The 19971-nt window shown below is 39.4% G+C and overlaps 1 protein-coding gene and 1 long non-coding RNA gene across 5 annotated transcripts in view; one reads left to right on the forward strand and one right to left on the reverse strand.

Moving 5' to 3' along the window:
- The first annotated feature begins 107 nt into the window (after nucleotides 1-107).
- On the forward strand, nucleotides 108-10419 carry LOC307218910. Of its 2 annotated transcripts, none has more exons than XR_013840115.1 (4): nucleotides 108-357; nucleotides 4072-4304; nucleotides 5241-5459; nucleotides 9818-10419. It is a non-coding gene; the product is annotated as an uncharacterized lncRNA (long non-coding RNA). The 2 variants fall into 2 exon arrangements; XR_013840116.1 differs by lacking the exon at nucleotides 108-357 and adding an exon at nucleotides 3383-3517.
- The window catches only part of WDR47 (WD repeat domain 47), a 36460-nt gene continuing 18475 nt past the window's right edge, over nucleotides 1987-19971 (reverse strand). For 2 of the 3 annotated variants that reach the window (XM_079981254.1, XM_079981256.1), the window contains 11 exons: nucleotides 18708-18834; nucleotides 16491-16669; nucleotides 15905-16135; nucleotides 13927-14002; nucleotides 12279-12436; nucleotides 9799-9879; nucleotides 7600-7769; nucleotides 6399-6569; nucleotides 5322-5453; nucleotides 4036-4254; nucleotides 1987-3527 (listed from right to left, as the gene is read on the reverse strand). In XM_079981254.1, the coding sequence (XP_079837380.1) occupies nucleotides 3385-3527; nucleotides 4036-4254; nucleotides 5322-5453; nucleotides 6399-6569; nucleotides 7600-7769; nucleotides 9799-9879; nucleotides 12279-12436; nucleotides 13927-14002; nucleotides 15905-16135; nucleotides 16491-16669; nucleotides 18708-18834 (1687 nt within the window). In that variant the 3' untranslated portion in view covers nucleotides 1987-3384. The remainder of the gene's footprint in view (nucleotides 3528-4035; nucleotides 4255-5321; nucleotides 5454-6398; nucleotides 6570-7599; nucleotides 7770-9798; nucleotides 9880-12278; nucleotides 12437-13926; nucleotides 14003-15904; nucleotides 16136-16490; nucleotides 16670-18707; nucleotides 18835-19971) is intronic. The other variant, XM_079981255.1, reaches the window with a different exon arrangement.

The raw sequence follows: 19971 nt of genomic DNA on the forward strand, positions 1-19971 counted from the left end.
CTTTCTTGTCTCGACGAGATGCGCGCGGGGTGGTGCTGCAAAAGAGAGGGCAGTTCTTCTAGGCAGAGTGCAGAGGCAAAGGTCTCGCATCTTATTTCGAAGTAGAGTGCTTTTGGTCTTAAACTGATAGGTTTTACTTTTATTGCAGCAATAACAGTGCTTAGCCCATTTGCAAAACTAAGCAGGGTCCGGTGTGGTTTCAAATTGGATGGGGGACCGCCTGTTGAGATACCTACATTGCAAGGGGGTTGGACTAGATGATCCTGAGGGTCCCTTCCAAATCCATGATTCTGCGAAACCCGGGACTCTTATGCAGAAGACGGAATTGCAGCTGGTGTACTACAAAACGGCTGAAAGGTGGTATAGCCCTGTCCTCCTTGGCGGGCAGCCGCTTTAATTTAGAAGTACCCACTGATGGGGGACGCGGTGGCGCTGTGGGTTAAACCACAGATCCTAGGACTTGCCGATCAGAAGGTCGGTGGTTCGAATCGCCGTGAGGGGGTGAGCTCCCGTTGCTCGGTCCCTGCTCCTGCCACCTAGCAGTTTGAAAGCATGTCAAAGTGCAAGTAGATAAATAAGTACCGCTTCAGCGGGAAGGTCAACTGCTCTGGTTCGCCAGAAGCGGCTTAGTCTTGCTGGCCACATGACCCGGAAGCTGTACACCGGCCAATAAAGCAAGATGAGCGCCGCAACCCCAGAGTTGGCCACGACTGGACCTAATGGTCAGGGGTCCCTTTACCTTTACCTTACCCACTGATGGTAAATTTTGTTTAACTTCCCTCTTTTGTCACATCCTCAAGCTTCATTTAAGCTGTGTAGGTTTTGTTTTTGTTTTTTAAAGTGTATTGTCTTTAATATAGTAAAACTTTTAAAGAGGTCCGTTACAGAACACTGTTGCAGAACAGTATGTGCACCTACCGTTCTCCATTGATCTGTGTTGTCTTTTGTTGAGTTTTCAGGGATTTGTTTTACTGGATTATTATATAGGCCACCAAAACTGAGCACCTTTTTAAAGGGAGAACAGGGACACCTACAGGAGATAGACCAGCCAAGATTTTAGGTACCGTAATCCTGTAATGCACTGGTTTTCCAACTGGTGGATTGGGAGAGTTTCAGCCTGATCTAAGTTGGGTCACAACAGCAGCATGCAAACATATGTTAAATGATTAAGAAAAGTTCATGTTCAGCTTCTGAATTATCCTGTTAATGGTCTTTTTGTCAGGGAGGTGCATGCCTTTGCCAGGGTATGCTCCTACTGCCTTGATGCAAATATCTGTTTCATCTTGGAAGGTTAAGTATCCTGAGACTTAAGCTGCATACACACTTACCTGCTGAAAGTGTGAAACCATATATCTGAATAAGATATTATGCATACTTGCTTACAACTTGCTGCTTTCAATCCACATGCATGATAGATCCTGCCATCCACAAAGGTGGGTATGGTTAGGTGATGCACACTAGAAATCCCTCCCTTTGATAGGGTTTCCTATGCTTTTTCTATACACACCTATACAAGATCTCCCACAGGAACCTGAGTACCTGTGTGTGTAGATTATAACTGTTGTTGTAATTTGTACATTAATATTATTGGACAAGTTCAGATTTTCAAAAAAGCAGAAAAAAGCAGGAACTGTCAGTTAAAAGTATTTCTATTTTTCTAGGAAAAAGGGTGCGGGAACTCACCATAAACACCTCCCTCGTTATTTTAGAATGGCCCTTGCCCACTTTGAAATAGGCCTAAGACCTCTGGAATATGTGGGTATTTTCCTCCCTGCCTGAAGGAAAGCCATCCAAGCACACCCATTGAGTTGGCAATCTAGAAAGCCCTGGAAGAGGAGGAGCCACATGTATAAGACTAATTGAAAGACTTAATTAAGATCAGGAGCAATATTTTTAAATTTGTCCCATTCCTTGTTTTAGAACAGCATCCATAGTGCAATGTATAATTAGTGTATTACACCTTTGAGAACAGAAATGCCAAAATAATTTCTCATTTCTCTATCAGGTGTCAAAGTCTTTATTGAGTTTAAAGCACATATACATTTCTATGGTAACCTCAACTTTTTATGATAGTTAAAAAGGTCTTGCTACAGTGCACATAATTTATTAATAAGAACCAAATCTTAACTGTACTTCAAATAAATAACCTAAATATTCAAGAATTTAATTTAAAAGCATAACTGTACAATATGAAAATATAAACAATACATAAAACATAATACTCTAAAGATATTTAGAAATAAATTTGTAATTCTGTATTATATAGACAGTGCAAGAAATTAAAAAAATTCAATAAGCCTCTGAACTGGGAAATCATTTACTTTTACATTATCATGCAGACATAGCATTTCAAGCCATGCTGTTGCCTTTAATATGGTACTCTACATGCACACACAGGAGAAACAACATGTGCAGCCAGAGGTTGCTTTGAAGACTTCATCATAGTCATTTGCACAGTTACAATAGCAAGCTACTTCTCCGCTTCATATATATTAAAATCTTCAGAAATACAATCAGTTCTGATAGAAACTTCAGAGAAATCTCTAGCTGCATACAGTTTTCTCCCATGTGTGCATGAGGGTTTGAGGGATCGTGGCTGTGGTTATTAAAATTACTGTTACCAACCATATCCAACTGCATGCTTTCTTTCCTACGGTACCTTACAAAGAGGTATTTTGTTGCATTCAAAAGTTTTAACATCTCTTCAGCAAACCAATAGGCTTTTTTCCCACCTAAAGCTTAGCAGTGTAGAACATCCAATCAAAACATTCCAAGTTAAAAACCAACATATTATACCTAATGGACTGTGATCAAGAGTCAGCCACTACCTAACCACCTTTCAAGTTCATAATTATAGATACTAAAATCAAAACATGAAATTTTGATGCAAAACAAATTTGACCACTAGTTAAGATGTGATGTAAGCAACGGTGTAGAATACAGCATAACTAGTTGTTGTTTTCAAAAAATCTATTTTGTGTGGACCTAGCGATATTTCATGTGAACTTGAGTTAATTATGAATCAGTTTTTATTCCTGTAGAAAATAAAATAGTCATAGAGGCAAAGACCAGAGAATGCAATAAACACTAAACTGTAAACACATAATTAGTCTTTTGGAGTGCACACTGACATTGCAAGAGCTTGTTCAACAGACTTCGGCAACAAGACTACGATAGGTCACAGCAGCATGAGATCACATGGAAAGCACTGAACAATAATACTATCACACACCAACACCTCCTAGCAATCAGGTAACTGAAGGGAAACATCTCTTCTCCATGAGATGCTTTCCTGATCAAATGCTGCTCTTTTTAATGCCTAATTTAATGTTCCAATAGTCTTAAATGTGTGTGCTTTTTATCTGTAGGCTTAAAAACTACTCTTTAGCCATTATAGGTCCAGAGTTTTACAGTTCTGTCTGCAGAAGATGACAAGAAGGAAAGATCTTGTGTATGCCATCTGCACTGAATCACTTTGTCTTTATGCTCCCCTACCACCATAGTTGGGAGCTGCTTGGTAAGGTCCCCTGTGAAAAAAAAATAGAGTCATTATTGTTTACTCGAACTTTTTACAGAATCACCGTTCACTTCACTTGATTGCATTTACAACAACTTTTACATCACATTCTGATAACTCAGTAACTCATTAAGGTCGGTTCATATGCTGCCAAGGAGCAGTGAAAGAAGCAGCACAGATGATTTGTTCTTCTTTCCCCATTTCTACCTTTACAGCACAAGGCTATACATGTCTACTGAATTGCGGGGAGCTTACTCCCAAGTAATTGGGCATAATTCCAGTGTGTAAAGAACTTGCAGGTTTCAATAGCAACAACCACCTTGCGCTTCAGAAGCCCTCTGAGGCGAACAGATCTTGCTCACAAATCCCACTTCATACTTTCTAGAAGTACTAAAGTTTGAAGCAGCAGCTACCCATGGTATTTCTTTCTCTGCTTTCTGGTAATCCATGAAATTGTCTTAAAAAATGAAAAATGAATACTCCCTGTTATTTCATTGCTGATTTAGCAGTTAAATTACCTTGCAAGTCTGTCACTTTTATTTTCATATCATAAGAACCCGTGAGAAGGTAATGAGCCCCAGGGGAAAAGCGGACAGAACGGACATCACTGGAATGAGGATGGTAACTCTGCACCATTCGCCCTCCACGAATATCATACAGCATACAGCTGGAATCCTCCTGGCCTGTAGCTAGAAGACGACCACTAGGATCTACAGCTACTGATGCCACAGCACTGCCTGCAAGGAGAAATCCCATAAATGAAATCAGTACCATTTCTCTAGATAATGTGTGTGTTGTTTACAATAAATATTTTTTTAAAGAAGTCCTTATAAAATATAGATCAGAATAAAGGTAGATGCATTTCCAGGCATCTGATACAATTCAGCATAGGGACCAGGGAAGATGTAAATAAGCCCAAAGCATGTGCTATTGAGATAATCATTATTCTTCCCCTGCCTGTGCATGCCTGCCTTTTCTTCCGTTTCCCTATGTTTATTATAGGTTGTAAGTCCCTTGGGGCAGGAGCCTTCCATACCTGCTCCTTGGCGACGGGGGGGGGGGGCTACATGTACATAGATGATATGATATTATATTAATCTTTTTAACTGTACTATCACTTAATTGTTTACTTGTACTGTCATTTAAATTTAGATAAATATGGCAGGTATGGTTGTTTATCCTTGCAGATCTGCTATAAATGTACTTTTAACTAACAGCAAACACTGGTTAATGTTTCAAACAAGTTCTTCTGTATGTTAAAAAAACAATCTTCAATACCAGTATGAGACAGGAAATGGATCTAACCTTGGCTCCTTAAAAACTGGCAATCATTGCCTTCATTTTCCTGATAAAAGGTATCAGATATATTTTAGAAGGATTGCTAGCCTTTGCACTTATTTTAAAATCTCATGTCCCTCTCTTCATCCAAAGACAATAGGGTGGGTTGCAACAATACATGAAGCAGTCAATAGTTAAAAAAAATTAAATCAGCAACATAGTAAATTATAATATGTGAAAGTTTTATAGAGGGCATTCCCCTACACCAAAAAAGTCTGATTGGAAACGAAGGTTTACAGCTGGCCCCTAAAGCTGAAAAGTGGCACAGCCACACCTCCAGGAGTTAGTGCTTTCTATATCCAGGGTCCTATTACTGAAATGGGCCTTTGTACCTTGTGAACAGAAGTTAATTTATGTGAATTTGTTTCCAAATATTTATGCACAGAACTCGCTGTTTTCCAAGCAGCAACTCTACTGGCCAACCATGGCAAGGATTTTTTCTTGGCTTCATCATCAGTAACCTTACCAGTTCCATGAAATGTTGTTCCAACAACGCGAACACAACTAGGTACTCTGAGATCCCAGAATCGTACGGTCTTGTCTTGGGAGCCAGACGCTATCATCCACCCACTCCATGTATAAAGTGCTAAAATGTGACCTGCATGTAAGGAATTTTGATTTGTATTATTAATACAAATATTGATATTATTGCATTGATGATTTAAATTATTGATATACAGTGGTACCTCGGGTTACATATGCTTCAGGTTACATATGCTTCAGGTTACAGACTCCGCTAACCCAGAAATAGTACCTCGGGTTAAGAACTTTGCTTCAGGGTGAGAACAGAAATCGTGCTCCGGCGGCATGGCGGCACAGCGGCAGCGGGAGGCCCCATTAGCTAAAGTGGTGCTTCAGGTTAGGAACAGTTTCAGGTTAATAATGGACCTCCAGAACGAATTAAGTACTTAGCCCGAGGTACCACTGTAATAACCAGGAATGCACGTTTGTCAGCAAAATGCACTTTTGTCATACAAGTAAGAGAAATGGCAAGTTCTACATGCAACAGGGGGACGCAGGTGGCGCTGTGGGTTAAAGCCTCAGCGCCTAGGACTTGCCGATCGAAAGGTCGGCGGTTCGAATCCCTGTGGCGGGGTGCGCTCCCGCTGCTCGGTCCCAGCGCCTGCCAACCTAACAGTTCGAAAGCACCTCCGGGTGCAAGTAGATAAATAGGGACCGCTTACCAGCGGGAAGGTAAACGGCGTTTCCGTGTGCGGCTCTGGCTCTGGCCAGAGCAGCGATGTCACGCTGGCCACGTGACCCGGAAGTGTCTCCGGACAGCGCTGGCCCCTGGCCTCTTAAGTGAGATGGGCGCACAACCCCAGAGTCTGTCAAGACTGGCCCGTACGGGCAGGGGTACCTTTACCTTTACCTTTACATGCAACAGGGGTAGTTTTGCCAAAATTTGTGAATTTACACAGTAAAGTGTACAATGTGGTACATTTTAAACTTTATTAAAATGGTTCATTAATCCAGCAACACACACTGTTGTTAGTAAAACTGACTGAGACCAAAGGCTACCAAAGCTTGACCAGAAACGTACCAGTATGACCACTCAAAGCATGGAGGCCTTGCCCTCGCTGGCAGTCTGTTGTGTAAATATTACAGTCCCCAGCTCCAGCACTTATTAAAATGGCACCACCACTTTCCGGACCTTCCATAAAAGCTAGATCCCTAATGGTTCCATCATGCATGCTGAATTCCAAATCTGGCCCTAAAACAGATGGAGAACAGAGTGAACAATTACCACACACACACACACACACACACACACACACACAGAGAGAGTTTTATAACCATTCAGGACACTACTTAATGTTAAAACACAGCAACGTTTGAGTCTCACCAAACTGTTTGCAAAAAACAAAACTCTCAATCCCACACAGAGAAAAATTGTGCCAGTCTGGTATCGGGTTGAAACGTACCGCACTGCAGAATTACTGCCTTCATGTATGTAGATGGCACAGTATATAGCAGTACAATAGTTTACATTTATACTACTACAACTGGTCTGGTTTTTTATTTTTTTAAAAAAAACTTCCAAAGATTTAAAGCTAAGGTTTTTATATTTTTTTTTAAGCTTTCTTACGATACGATCATCTTTATTGTCAGTGTCCCATACAGAACAACGAAATTGAAAATCTACACCAGACATTCAGAAACCAACAAGCCTGCAATCTCAGTCTGGTTAGCCCGCTAAAAACGTGTGATACCCCATAATTAAATACAATATACTCCCATAGAGACTACCTTACACTGTGTTTAAAACCAAAATTGCATTTGAATAGAAACTGTTTCTCAGGCGGCTAGTCCTTATAACCCTGTACCTTCTTCCAGAAGGCAGAAGCTGAAAGAGATCATTTCCGGGGTGCGCACTATCCTGCACTATCTCTGCAGCTTTCTTATGGCACCTGGAAGCATAGATTTGATCCAAGGTGGGAAGAGTGAACCAATTATTCTTTCTGCAGTCTTTACAACCCTGGACAGCATTGTTTTTTCCCTGACCATGCAGCTCCCAAACCACACACAGAGACCATAAGTTAAGAACAACAACCCAAGATGGTGGCACGTGCAGACACTGCGACTGACAGCTCCTTGGAGAGGAGTCGGGGTTTGCTAGGACAAATTATTTATAGCCGATACGAAAGCTTTCTCATCCCCCTGAACAATGCAATAAATTATATGCTCTTAAGTATATAAAAAGTCAATTGTTACAAGCAATTGTAACAACAGTTTGTACTTACCTGTTGCATTGCAGGTGTCTGCATTGAAAGGTAGCACTTTAACATATTTGTCATTGGAACCAGTTGCCAGCAATTGTCCACAGGGACTCCAAGCCACACAATAGATTGATCCTTTGTGATGTTTGTTCCTTTTGAAACGTACCACGGGCTGCTTAGGAGTGTTACTATCACTGTGGGGGGGGGGCAAATGAAAGTAAGATGATTTTGTGCTTTTGCATGTCTGGACAGGGTCTGTAACAAAAGGCTAATAATTCTACTCTTTTGGAAGGATAGAGTAATTAGTAAATATTTTAAAATGACATAATTGCATTTAAAATTATTTATTGTTTCTTTTGTATTAAAAATATGAACTATAGAAAGGGTCCCTCTTCTAAAGTGATGCACTTTTAAGGAAAGTCTGTTTTTCTTGAGCATGCAAAAAAGCCCACCTTCGAAAGGCTAATATTAATTGTTTTAATGAGCTGTAAAGTGCTTCTTTAAAAATGGTGCAGAACACAGCTGCCTAGCTCTTGCTAGAACCTTCTGTAGCAAGGCAGATGCTCTGCCATTGAGCTAAGGTCCTTCTCCAACCTTTAGAAACCCTTTAAATTAATAGAAATACATTTTAAATTAAACACACAATAAACAAATGGCCTGGTGGGAACAAGATAACTTCTGCCCAATACCACTGTCCTTGTCCAATATGGGATCCCAACACACTGTTCTTAAGAGAACCTGAGAGATCTGATTATCAATCTCTAATCACTAATCTAGTTTTGCCTTTAGCAGAATGTAGGGGAAATCCATACTTTTTTAACTTGTAAAATCATTTTCCTCACCAATGCACCTGCCTACCAGAAGTTCAGCTGAGACAACAGAATTTAATTAATTAAATCAGAATTTAATTAAAACACAACAGACTGCTTCTGGCACTACTGCAGCTAAAGCCAAGCCACTTTGTTTTCAGATTACAGGAGTCCCCTTCAGATGTGCACATTCAGCATTAACTGAACAAAGAGGATCCCAGCCTGCATCCCCATTTGCCAAAGCAGGGTGCAGGCTAGGATCCGGTTCCTCATAGGTGGTGGGGGCTTCTGCCCCCCTGCCCACCTATCAGGAAGGGCACGGCAGTTCCAGTTCCCACGCTGGGGCTCCAGTGAAGCCTCTGCTGTCCTGCAACGCCACCGCACCAAGAGGGGTGAGCAGACTTTCAGAACATTTAGGGAGCATGACAAACATTGGAAGGCAGCTACAGGAGACTTGCAAGACTATTGGTATCTTCAGATCTTGACCATTGCATTAATGGAAAAGTTAACAAGCAAAAACAAACCAACAAGGGGGGCATGGGAATGAGTGTGCAAGTGCCACCCCCGACCCTTCATGAGTACAGAAGGTTCTCTACTTCAAACAGTCACCTTCCAACTCACAGAAGGATATTGAGGATGGAGCTAGCACATTCAACCCTTATACTTCCCCACCACAGTACGTTTTCTTACTACTGAATGTGCATGCCTAAAGAGCAGGAATACCACAACTTCCACTTTCCTAAAGCTAATTAGCCACTTCTAATATAACACTTTAAGCATTGTAAAGGCAAAAAATCAATGGAAAACTAAAGACTTCAAGTAATCTTCTAAGAGAGGAAACCAGATTTCATGATTTTCAGATACAGTCACATACCAATTTCCATTTCTACTGTAGTTTTTCATGTGCAAAAATCTTGTATCTTGGAAATTGCAAGACTGCTTTAAAGTTCTTAGTTAAAAAGGTAACAGAAATAATAATCTGCCTGCCATTATTTTTCTTCTCTATCTTAATTTAACCATTATTTATTAAAGATGCAGGAAAACAGCTGATTAACAATCATTACTTACACGCAAAGGTAGAAACTGTAAAAGCAGTGGAATCACGTAAATATTTGGCTATTGGACAGTTTAAATAAAAGCAAGATGCTAATAAGGCAACTGAAAGCTAATACAACCAAGAAGCTTTTAGTGATAGCAGATTTTTTTTTTTTTAAAAAAAAGGTCATGCTGCAGAAGCTGTAAAGTGAGGCTGTTGTATGAAGAGTGAAAGCAGAGGAGTACAAAATATGGAGAAAGTGGTATACTCAAGTAGTTATGGAGCAGGCACATAATACAAAGCTAAAAGAAACAAAGCCAAATGATCTGGCAACTCCAAAGTGTTTGTAAGAGGAAATACTGTAAATTTACTAGTTACTTTGTTGTCATCTTTACAGAGGAAGACTGCGGAGATCTGCCTAAGTCAAATACCAGTTTTCGAGGAACAGCAGAGGAGGAGCTAAACAGCATATAAGCAAACAAGTTATAAAGAGACTAAACACACACACACACAAAATATTCTGTAAGAGTAACATATTTATGGCTTTTTAAATTTCACAAGGTGAAGGCTGGCTTGTGATGGGTCACATTTAAAACAACAGCAGCACTACACTCGGCAACATTTTATAATGCAAACAGCCAACTCACTGAACAAACATCCCATCCTACTACAGCGTTTGCTACCGACATTTGCTCCCATTTGCCATGCTTGCAGCCACACAAGTCCACAGGGGTGAGAAAGCTAAGCATGATATATGGAGGAGTTCAAACTACTTCATATTGTTTTTTGTTTTACTCAGATGTTTGAGCAAAAGTGAAATAGCATGGGTCCAAAAACAATTTCAAGTAATTTCACCAATTTCAGTGAAACGGCTTGCCAAGCTCACTAATATTAGAACTTGCTACTGGTCACCTATGCATAGTAACTAATATTACTATGAGCTACAGTGAACCTCACAAAAATCCTGTAAATAATAAAGTAACTTATATTTGGCATTTATTTTTTGTTTGTTTGTTTATTTGCTAACCATAGTTGGACAGTCAAGAAGTTCACCTTATGGTAGTTATTCAGGTAGGAATTTGCTGAAATTCCTTTTTTAACACTTCTGTTTCTGTTTTTTTTTTTTATAAATATTTTATTAAATTTTCAAAATACATAATAAAAAGAGAAAAATATAACCAAGCATTCAATATAACTTTTCTTATATAACTAACTGGACTTCCTCGCGTCTCCTTACCCTGCGTTATTTATAATCAGAATGTCAGCAAATTATTACCTTATTTCATACCTTATTTTGTACTTTCCAAATATTATACTTCTAAATTTAAACTAATTTTTATCAATTGCTCATACCTTAAAATTAAACAAAATATTGCCTTAAATTTTGACCTTTTCTTACTTATAACTTAATTTTCTATTTTACAAAGCCTATTTGCTGGAGCTGGTATTTTCTAAATCGTGCAAATACTTAACATTCATATAACTTATAATATTTTTGTAGATAATCCTTAAACTTCTTCCAGTCCTCTTCCATTGTTTCTTCTCCCAAGTCTCGGATTCTGTCAGTCATTTCAGCCAGTTCCATATAGTCTATCAATTGCATCTGCCACTCTTCCAGTGTGGGCAAGTCTTGTGTCTTCCAGTACTTTGCAATGAGTATTCTTGCTGCTGTTGTCGCATACATAAAAAAGCTTCTATCCTTCTTTAACACTTTCTGGCCGACAATGCCCAAGAGGAAAGCCTCCGGTTTCTTAACAAAGGTATATTTAAATACCTTTTTTAGTTCATTATAGATCATTTCCCAGAAGGCTTTCACTTTAGGGCATGTCCACCAGAGGTGAAAGAATGTCCCCTCAGCCTCTCTACATTTCCAACATTTATTGTCAGACAGGTGATATATTTTTGCAAGCTTGACTGGGGTCATGTACCACCTATATATCATTTTCATAATATTCTCCTTCAAAGCATTACATGCCGTGAATTTTATTCCGGTGGTCCATAACCTGTTTCTGCTTGTTCTGCTTCCTATTCATCAGAATATTTAAGATTGCCACTGGCAACCTCCATTTTTCTATGTACATAAAAATGTAAGGTTGTCATCGTGCAGCCCCCATTGAAGGATATGTAACCACAATCCTGAATTTGCAAGAGAGGGGGGCAAAGAGATGGCAGATTTAAGCAACAGCAGAGGTTTGAATAAAGCATGGTTGGAGGTACACAGAGGAGCTGTGAGGGAACAGACGTTGATCTGAAGGAGCTGTGAGGGGATGGGGTGTAAGGCATAAAGATTTATTTAGCTGGGTTGGTGAGCAACAAGAGCAGGGACAGCAGCCCCAAGTTCATACATAAAAAAATGGGCAAGGAGGAAAACTTTTCACTACGTATAAGCTTTCACTTCAATATCAACAGCAAAACATATGGTAACTTCTCAGCAACGGCACAACAGTAACTGACTTCCAGTTTAGCATTGGTTCTAAAATGATCTTGAGAACAGTGTGAACCTTTTGTCTGCCTTAAATTTCCTAACCATGCTTATAAAAATGCAATGAGGATAATGGGGCAAAAACTGTGTCACTTGTAATGCCAATGTTTCAGCTTGCTTTCCAAAAATGAAGTTATAGAATAGTGAAATTCTATTAATATAAGAGAGTTTTACATTTTTCAGAGTAGCCCTATTCGTGTGAAATACCTAGACTAATATTTTTGTAGCCCTCAAGGGGTAAAGTTCCACAATAATCAATGACATGTTAAAAAATAAGAAATGGAGAAAATGAGGGTCAGAAAAGCAGAGCAGAAATGGATACAAATGTCAGACATAACTGATGAGAGACAGATTAACAATCAATAATTACTCCTACCTTGATTCCTGGAGTTCTGGATAGGCACATACTCTTAAAGTTTTAGAATTTGAGCCAACAGCATAAAGAGTGCCACTTGGATGAAAAGCCACAGCTCTGACAGCTTGTGTATCTTCTAGGGTATTGACACAAATGAATTGCTTTTTTGATTTGTCATCCTGTTGTGTCAAAAGTTACAATACAAGTGACTATTTCTCCATAGTTCTTTACAACTAGAATGCCATACATGATATTATTCTAATATTAGGAAAAGGTTGCACATCAACTCAACATAAGAAATATGAAAGCAACACCTGGTTTGGGCAATAGTTCAGGGATTCATAAACCGTAATTTGTGAAACTGTGAAAAAGGCTCAGTGTTGAAAGCCAAAACTTAAACTCTCTACTGTTGTCCAAGTATTTCCCACGTCTCCAACACATTATGATATAATGCCACCCCCAACATGGGGAACACAATACATTTAGAATTCTGGATGTAAAAACTAAGGATAAATTTTCACCTTCACTGGGGTGGAGTCTATTTAAATGAGATATTTGGTTGGTGTGCTTCTAAACACACTGCAATGCTTGTGGTGTGCCACAAGGTAACACTATACTACACTATATGCAGGTTTTGATACTGGAACGTTCATTATCCGAAATCTCAGTTATCTAAACACAAAAAGTATACCCAAACCTCACTACACAAACAGCTGATTCAGATATCTGAACAGCCACAGTTTGTCCACTTCCTTACTCACATTTATTTTGCTGGCTGGCAGCAGCCATTTAGGGCAGAAACCATGGAGGGAAGGAGAGGGATTGGACAAAGTGGGGAAAGATTGCACAAATCAACTTTTCCTTTGTTTGGCTTTTGCTGATTTGCAGCAGTTTCAGGTAGAAACCATGGCGAGGGAGGGAGGGACAGACAACGGACAAATCACAATTAGAAATGTTCCCATGGGAAATAATTGAAATCATCAGCTCATTATGTGAATGCTCCCCTGATGAACAATTTCCTGGGAATGCACTGTCCTCAGAAAGTTGGACCTGTGTGTACTATGTGGCAGAATACAAATATGATAAGGAACTCACATTTAGGACATTTGTGGATTTACAAAAATAATGATAATGAATGCTATATTTGCACCAGCCCTGATGCTGCAACAGTGACATGATTATACAAACTATGGCATTTAGGTAACCTGGGCAAGAAGTTCAAGTTGCATCCATCTTAAATGCTTGGGATAAGCATGAGACAGTCATGTTCTAGTTTATAGCCTTAACTTTTTGTGCGAAATGAAAACACACTCATTTAGAATGTCAGGTATACTACAAAACATATTTTTAATATAATTTAGTTTCCTTTTATTAGTTATGTGAATAAAAACAGTAATTTTCCTTGGCCTTCTGGGACACATGAAGTCTTATGGAAAGGGTACCTAGCATGAGTCTTAAATATGGGATTGTCATTTTTTGAGATATTTCACAGTCATATCTGTTCTTCATGTCCAAGTGATTGGCAATAAGACTATGACTATATTTTGGGGTACTCCACCATTGCACTTATTGTTTACCTGTCATTTTTTACATTTTGAAAAAAACAACAATAAAACTTTTTTTAGGATTGAGCCTTTTCATTGTAATGCAAGATGCTATTAAGTCCTACCTCATCACCACTTGCTCTTGTTAAATTCCCTGGAGAATCTTCATTTTGTGCTGGAATGGCACCATGCTCTGGTATTCTGTTTTGATACACAAAATTTAAATTCAAATTTAAATGCAACTTTCCCTGTTATTTATACCCATGTCACCTTCCTCTGCTTCCCTGTCCCCTTGCTTTCTTGGTGCTGCCCTCCATTCTTCTCCTTTCCCTTCTTATTCTAAATCGAGCAACAAATGTAAATATATAATTGTCTGTTGCTGGTTATTCAGCAATAAACTGACATCTTCAAATTCTAGAGTAATTATTGAAGATATTTTTATGTGCTGCCATAATTGAAGGACATTATTGAGGAATGCCCTATGAAGAGAGTTTGTCCACGTGGAGGTAATCTGCCTGAATACTTGCCCACTACTTACTGGTTTGCCCAAGCTATGAGGACTTAAAAGCAGTCGTGTTCATATAATTAAATTGTTTAAGTATTTGACTAACTTGGGGGGAGCAGGTTCCCCTGGACCTCTGAAAAAGTGGCCTGTTTTGCTTTTAAAGTAGCAATTTTAAGGAGAAAAGTTTGTGGGGTTGATGAGTTAAATTCTTCAGGGTAGCAAAGTCTTATCTGACGGATAACTGTGTAATGGATTTAATTCTGTTTTATGTATTTTATCTTTAGTAATAGCTTCAGGTAGACTAAATAATTAATGCTTTTTTGTACTGCTCATCAACAAAGTTCTCTGAGCAGTTCATAAAAGTTATGAACCAACTATATAAGAAAATATCAATGCAACACTCACAAAACCATTAGAAATTCAGTATAAAACAGCTACACACTAAAACAGTATAATTAAAAAGATCCCTACCTGGCACCAAAGACCACAATGCAAACACCAGACAAACCTCTCTGTTGAAGGCACTAATGCACCACAACTGAAAAAGTTCTTCCTCCCCACTTCTCCCCATCTGATAGGCACACCTGGAGATTGCCAGCTCTTCAGTCCTTTAGGTAGCCTAGCCCCAAGCTATTTAGGTCTTTAAAAAGTTAACAGCAGCACCTTGAATAGGGTCCAGAAATACAGTGGAAGCCAGTGCAGATGACAGAGCCCAGTCTACTGAATATGGTGAGTGGCGGTTAGAACTGTTGTGGGCCCCAACAGATGATTATGTAACTATGTGATTTTTAACCCTGCCTGACGGAAAAGTCCAGGGAGGGGAAAGTATACACAGAAAGAGGTTTTTGTGGGGCTTTGTGTGTTTTTCTTATTCAGGGGAACAGAAAGGTTAGGAGCTAATTGCATGAGGGGGAAAAGCCCGTTAAATTAAAGGAGGGGTAAATAAAAACGGATTAAGCCAAAGTGGTCGATATAAGGGCAGAGAGTTGAAAAGAGAGAAAGAGGAGTGGCTGCTGAAGGGAGAGAGCAGGCTGACAGAAAGGTATACTGACCACTAATATACTTTGAGAAGAGGCTCTGCAAACTGCTTCTTCAGGCAGGAGAGAAAAAACAGAGAGAAACACCTGCCTGCCAGAATTCTATGTTCTCCTGCCTCATCGCCAGATGAGATCATACCCAACCAGTGAATGGATTCCAACCAGAACAAATAGACTGAAAACACTCCAGGAAATGAATGTTCATTTGTTACTTGTACGTTTACTTGTAAAAATTTTATCCAAATTTGGCATGGGTGGTATCCATTACTCCTATTTTTCTGGTGCAAGAGATGTGGGCTAGCAGAAATAAACTTTCCTCTCCTCTCTTCAGCAACTCCCTGTGTGCAGCCTCCAGATCAGCTCCAGGGAAGATTTTGGTGGTGCAGATGAGGAGGAGAGGAAACTCCACTGCTGCTGCTCTGGATACAGTCAAAAGTATTCTACCCAATGACTGAGCAAGGCACAATATGTTGCGAGGGTGGCACATCAAATTGATCTGCATATTATTAATCTTAGTGCAGAAGTAGCACTGACATGCACAAGAGTGTTCCAAGTACTTACATTTTATTTCCATGGACAGGTGATTCTTCAAGAGATGGTATCTGATTAGTGGACCCAAGTTTCTGAGGTGTGCTTGTACTGAACTGTACATTAGCATTTGCTGTTCTCTGACTAGAATCTGGAAGGATGGATACGGTTCCTTTGCTGCCACTGCAGTGCTGGTTAAGTGTTTGCACATCATTTCCCAGATTGTCAATTCCCATATTTAACTCCCCCAACTTCTGAACAGACCTGCAGGATACATTAAAAAAACATAAATGAAGAGCTATGAAAGCATAATTACTATTACATTCAATGTAATGTTTTCACCAATATGGTATTTGGTTAATAAGACTTAAGAAAGGCATCAAATTAATACAAAAAGAACGTCATCACATCCTATCAGCAATGCTGGGGTACTTACTGTGAAAGTCATTTTATAACAAAATTATACTGAAAACTATAATCAGATTTGAAAATATTCTTTTTAGCGACTGTCAGCATTTATTTCAAAGTAAATTCCATTGACTCTAGAGTAAGGCTAAGATTGTAGTCTTTGCTACTGAACAAATCATAACCTGAAAACCACAAAGATATCATAGCCAACCTGTTAAGAAACTGCTCTGTAAGATTTTGCTGTGCATCTGAACCATCCTCCTGGTTTACCCCTCCTTCTAATAACATTTGCTGATATAGTTGTCGCTGTTGCTCCTTCTGTTCTAAGTGCTGCTGGTATCGTAATCGCTGTCGGTAATATTCCTGAAATTGGTCTGTTGAATCACGAAGCTAAACAAGATCGGACATAAATAAAATCATCATTCTCATTACAGTTCTTTATCACCACACCAATAAAATTTTACATTACCAGAGGCAGAGAAAAAGCAACGGCTCTTTACTTAAGTGTAACATAGCATTAAACATTTGGTGGTGTATGCTCATTCTGTCTTTTACCTCACCTGGAAAACACGAAGACACGCCTGTAAACTTACTGAAAGTGTTTTTTTAAAAAAAAAAAACCATAACATAAAGGCTTGGAAAATCATGAACAAAATTCTAGAATGCATAATTTGATTTTAAGTGGAAATCTCCCATGACTAGACAACAAAGGAAACACATTTCTACATTTGCTGCTGCCACATACTTTGTGTTCACTTGCCAGCTCAAAAATTTTGATCAAAGCAATCAAGTTTTAAAACTTATTGCTTCGTAAAGGTAGATACTGAATGGAGTGGGAAGAAACATTTTGCAAGCAAAGAACATTGTAACCTCACCAAGCATACCAAGAACACATGTTGTCCTATATACTTTTCCAAATTAATGGCAGGTCTGCTTATATGCCACAGTCACAACTTTTATCTCATTCTGTAACTGCGAGCAGGCATGCTTCAACAAACAACAGGCATGAAGTCCTAATGCATGGGTAGGCAAATTAAGCCCAGGGGCCGGATCCGGCCCGATTGCCTTCTAAATCCGGCCCGTGGACTGTCCGGGAATCAGCGTGTTTTTACATGAGTAGAATGTGTCTTTTTATTTAAAATCTATCTCTGGGTTATTTGTGGGGCCTGCCTGGTGTTTTTACATGAGTAGAATGTGTGCTTTTATTTAAAATGCATCTCTGGGTTATTTGTGGGGCATAGGAATTCGTCATTTCCCCCCTTTCAAAATATAGTCTGGCCCCCGCACAAGGTCTGAGGCCCCCTGCTGAAAAAGTTTGATGACCCCTGTCCTAATGCTAAGTAGTTCCAAAACAGAACTAGCTTTGGAGCATGGAGGCAAATTGCATGCTTTGTCTGGTTCTGTGGCTCCCTGATCCCCATTGGTTGGCTGGCTTTAAAAAGAAGACTGAAGAGGAAGACATCCCTCCTGTGCTGTGCCACATCTCAGCCCTCATAAAAGAGCAGGAATTTTTAAAATAGCAGTACTGAGTTTCTAAGGAAGAGATGTTTTCTGGATTTCAGTGGAGGACTGAGCTTCTGTAGAAGTTTTATCACAATGGACTGGATCAAGAATTGGAGGTTTCTTAATTTTTCCTACACCATGACTGCAGCTCCTGAAAAGCTACTCCTGACTATGGTGGTCCCTCTGGAAAAGTGTGAGGAAGAGCTCAAGGGTCATTTCAGCAGAAGGGATAAAATTGGCTAAAGCAGCAGATGCACCTTTGTGAGCAGAGATTTTCATTGATCCCCTTCTCACTATAACCCCTCCCCAACCCTCATGGGAGACTTTGGAACAGATGCACAGGCCAGAAATGACAAGGAGTGGATTCCAAAGCATTATTCTCCCCTTGATCCTATCCATTGTGTTATAAATTGTAGGAATGGTTTCCCCCATAATGACATTTTCTTCTATATACCCTGGAGAGAGTGCGTAAGCAAAAACATCAAAATATCCACACAAAATAATTTTTTTAAAAAGAAAAAAAGAAAATCTTAAATAAAAACAAATTAAAAATAATAATAATCATAATAAAAACATTCACATAAATCTACTTCTAAATACTGGGACTGCATGCCATGAAATAAAATTGCTGCATAAATATATTTGGGACCCCACAAACCCCTTTTTATGTTTATATGGCAACCAGTAGAGTATCTTACAGAGGGACACACTCACACACTTTTTAGATGAATCAAGAATTAAGTATGCAGAATGCACAGCAAGCATGCTTGCTATAGAAAAATCACTTTGCACAGGAGTTCTCGTTACAGTACACATTGCATATGAGCTGCGGAAAAGAACACTACAGTATGCATTTTGTTATTACCAATCAAAGCAGGAAAATTCAAAGGCCCTTTATTAGGTAGAAGCAAAATTTTTCCATTACCTCATTTTTTTCTTGCTTGGCTGGTCCTTGATTCTGTGTTCCATTTGCTGGCTCTTTTTCTGGAACTGAGTTCTGGCACACAGTCTCACTGCCTGACAAAGGCTGGGGATCCATTGGCGTGTCACATCTTCCATGGATACAGAGACCAGGAAAAAGGGTTTAAAGTTTTCTTTTATGTTAAAACATTCTGAAAGTACATCTTATATATACAGATACTCATGATTTAAATACATGCTAACCATTTCCCAAACTCAGGCCAGAAAAAAATCTTTCCACAACTATGATAGCAACATTTCCCTCCATGCTCACAGTCCTTCGCTGGTCTCACAGGACAGCTGGGTGACAAAGAAAGTGACATATCTAAAATGTTTGGGGGGGTAGGAACTGAGCTTTACTATCCCTTAACACAACAACTGGCAAAATGTGTTCCCCTGAAAATAGCAGAGGGAATTGGAGTTTGCCACGTGGCTCAAGACCCATAGCAAACTAAGGGAAGCAATATCTCTCAAAGAAGATGAACAATCTAGTGCAGGAGCAAATGTTATTGTGAGAGGTCCAGAGGGTACTAAAAGGAAGTCCATACTTCCACTTGTCCTGATGTTTTATCCCTGAAAACCCACTCTACCAATTAATCGGAGCAAAAGTCATTCAATTTACACATGGATTGATGCTTGCTCCGATTCAGAAGTAAAGAATTGGTTTTCGTGGGGGAAAGCAGAAAACTAATCAGACCTATGCTTTCTAGGTGTGGGACAAGCGAAGTGTGGGCAAGCACTAAGTGAAGTGTCCCACTAGGGCTAGAAAAGTGATGTGAAGATCCTTTAAGACAAAAGAAGTATCAGCAACTGAAGATGACCTATCAAGGCACAACATATAGATTACCAATAATGCTGATACACTCTATTTTTAAGTGGACCACAAAAGTCCCAACTAGATTCTAACATGCCTACAGAAAATTTGGCAGAGATCGTTTAAGAGACTCAGCCATCTGTTCAGTAGCGTCAGCATGTGTCAGCGCTGGTTTTAACACTATTAAAAACACAAATAAATATATCATAAAACAGAACAAAACAGCCTCAGGAGGTTTTGGCAGCACATAAATGACAAACAGTTTCATCTTATAAGTGTGCATGCACATAAAAGCTTATGCAGTGGTACCTCAGGTTACAGATGCTTCAGGTTACAGACTCCGCTAACCCAAAAAAATACTACCTCAGGTTAAGAACTTTGCTTCAGGATGAGAACAGAAATCGTGCGGCAGCAG

The sequence above is a fragment of the Podarcis cretensis genome (assembly GCF_951804945.1).
Source record: "Podarcis cretensis genome assembly, chromosome: 6".
NCBI lineage: Eukaryota > Metazoa > Chordata > Lepidosauria > Squamata > Lacertidae > Podarcis > Podarcis cretensis.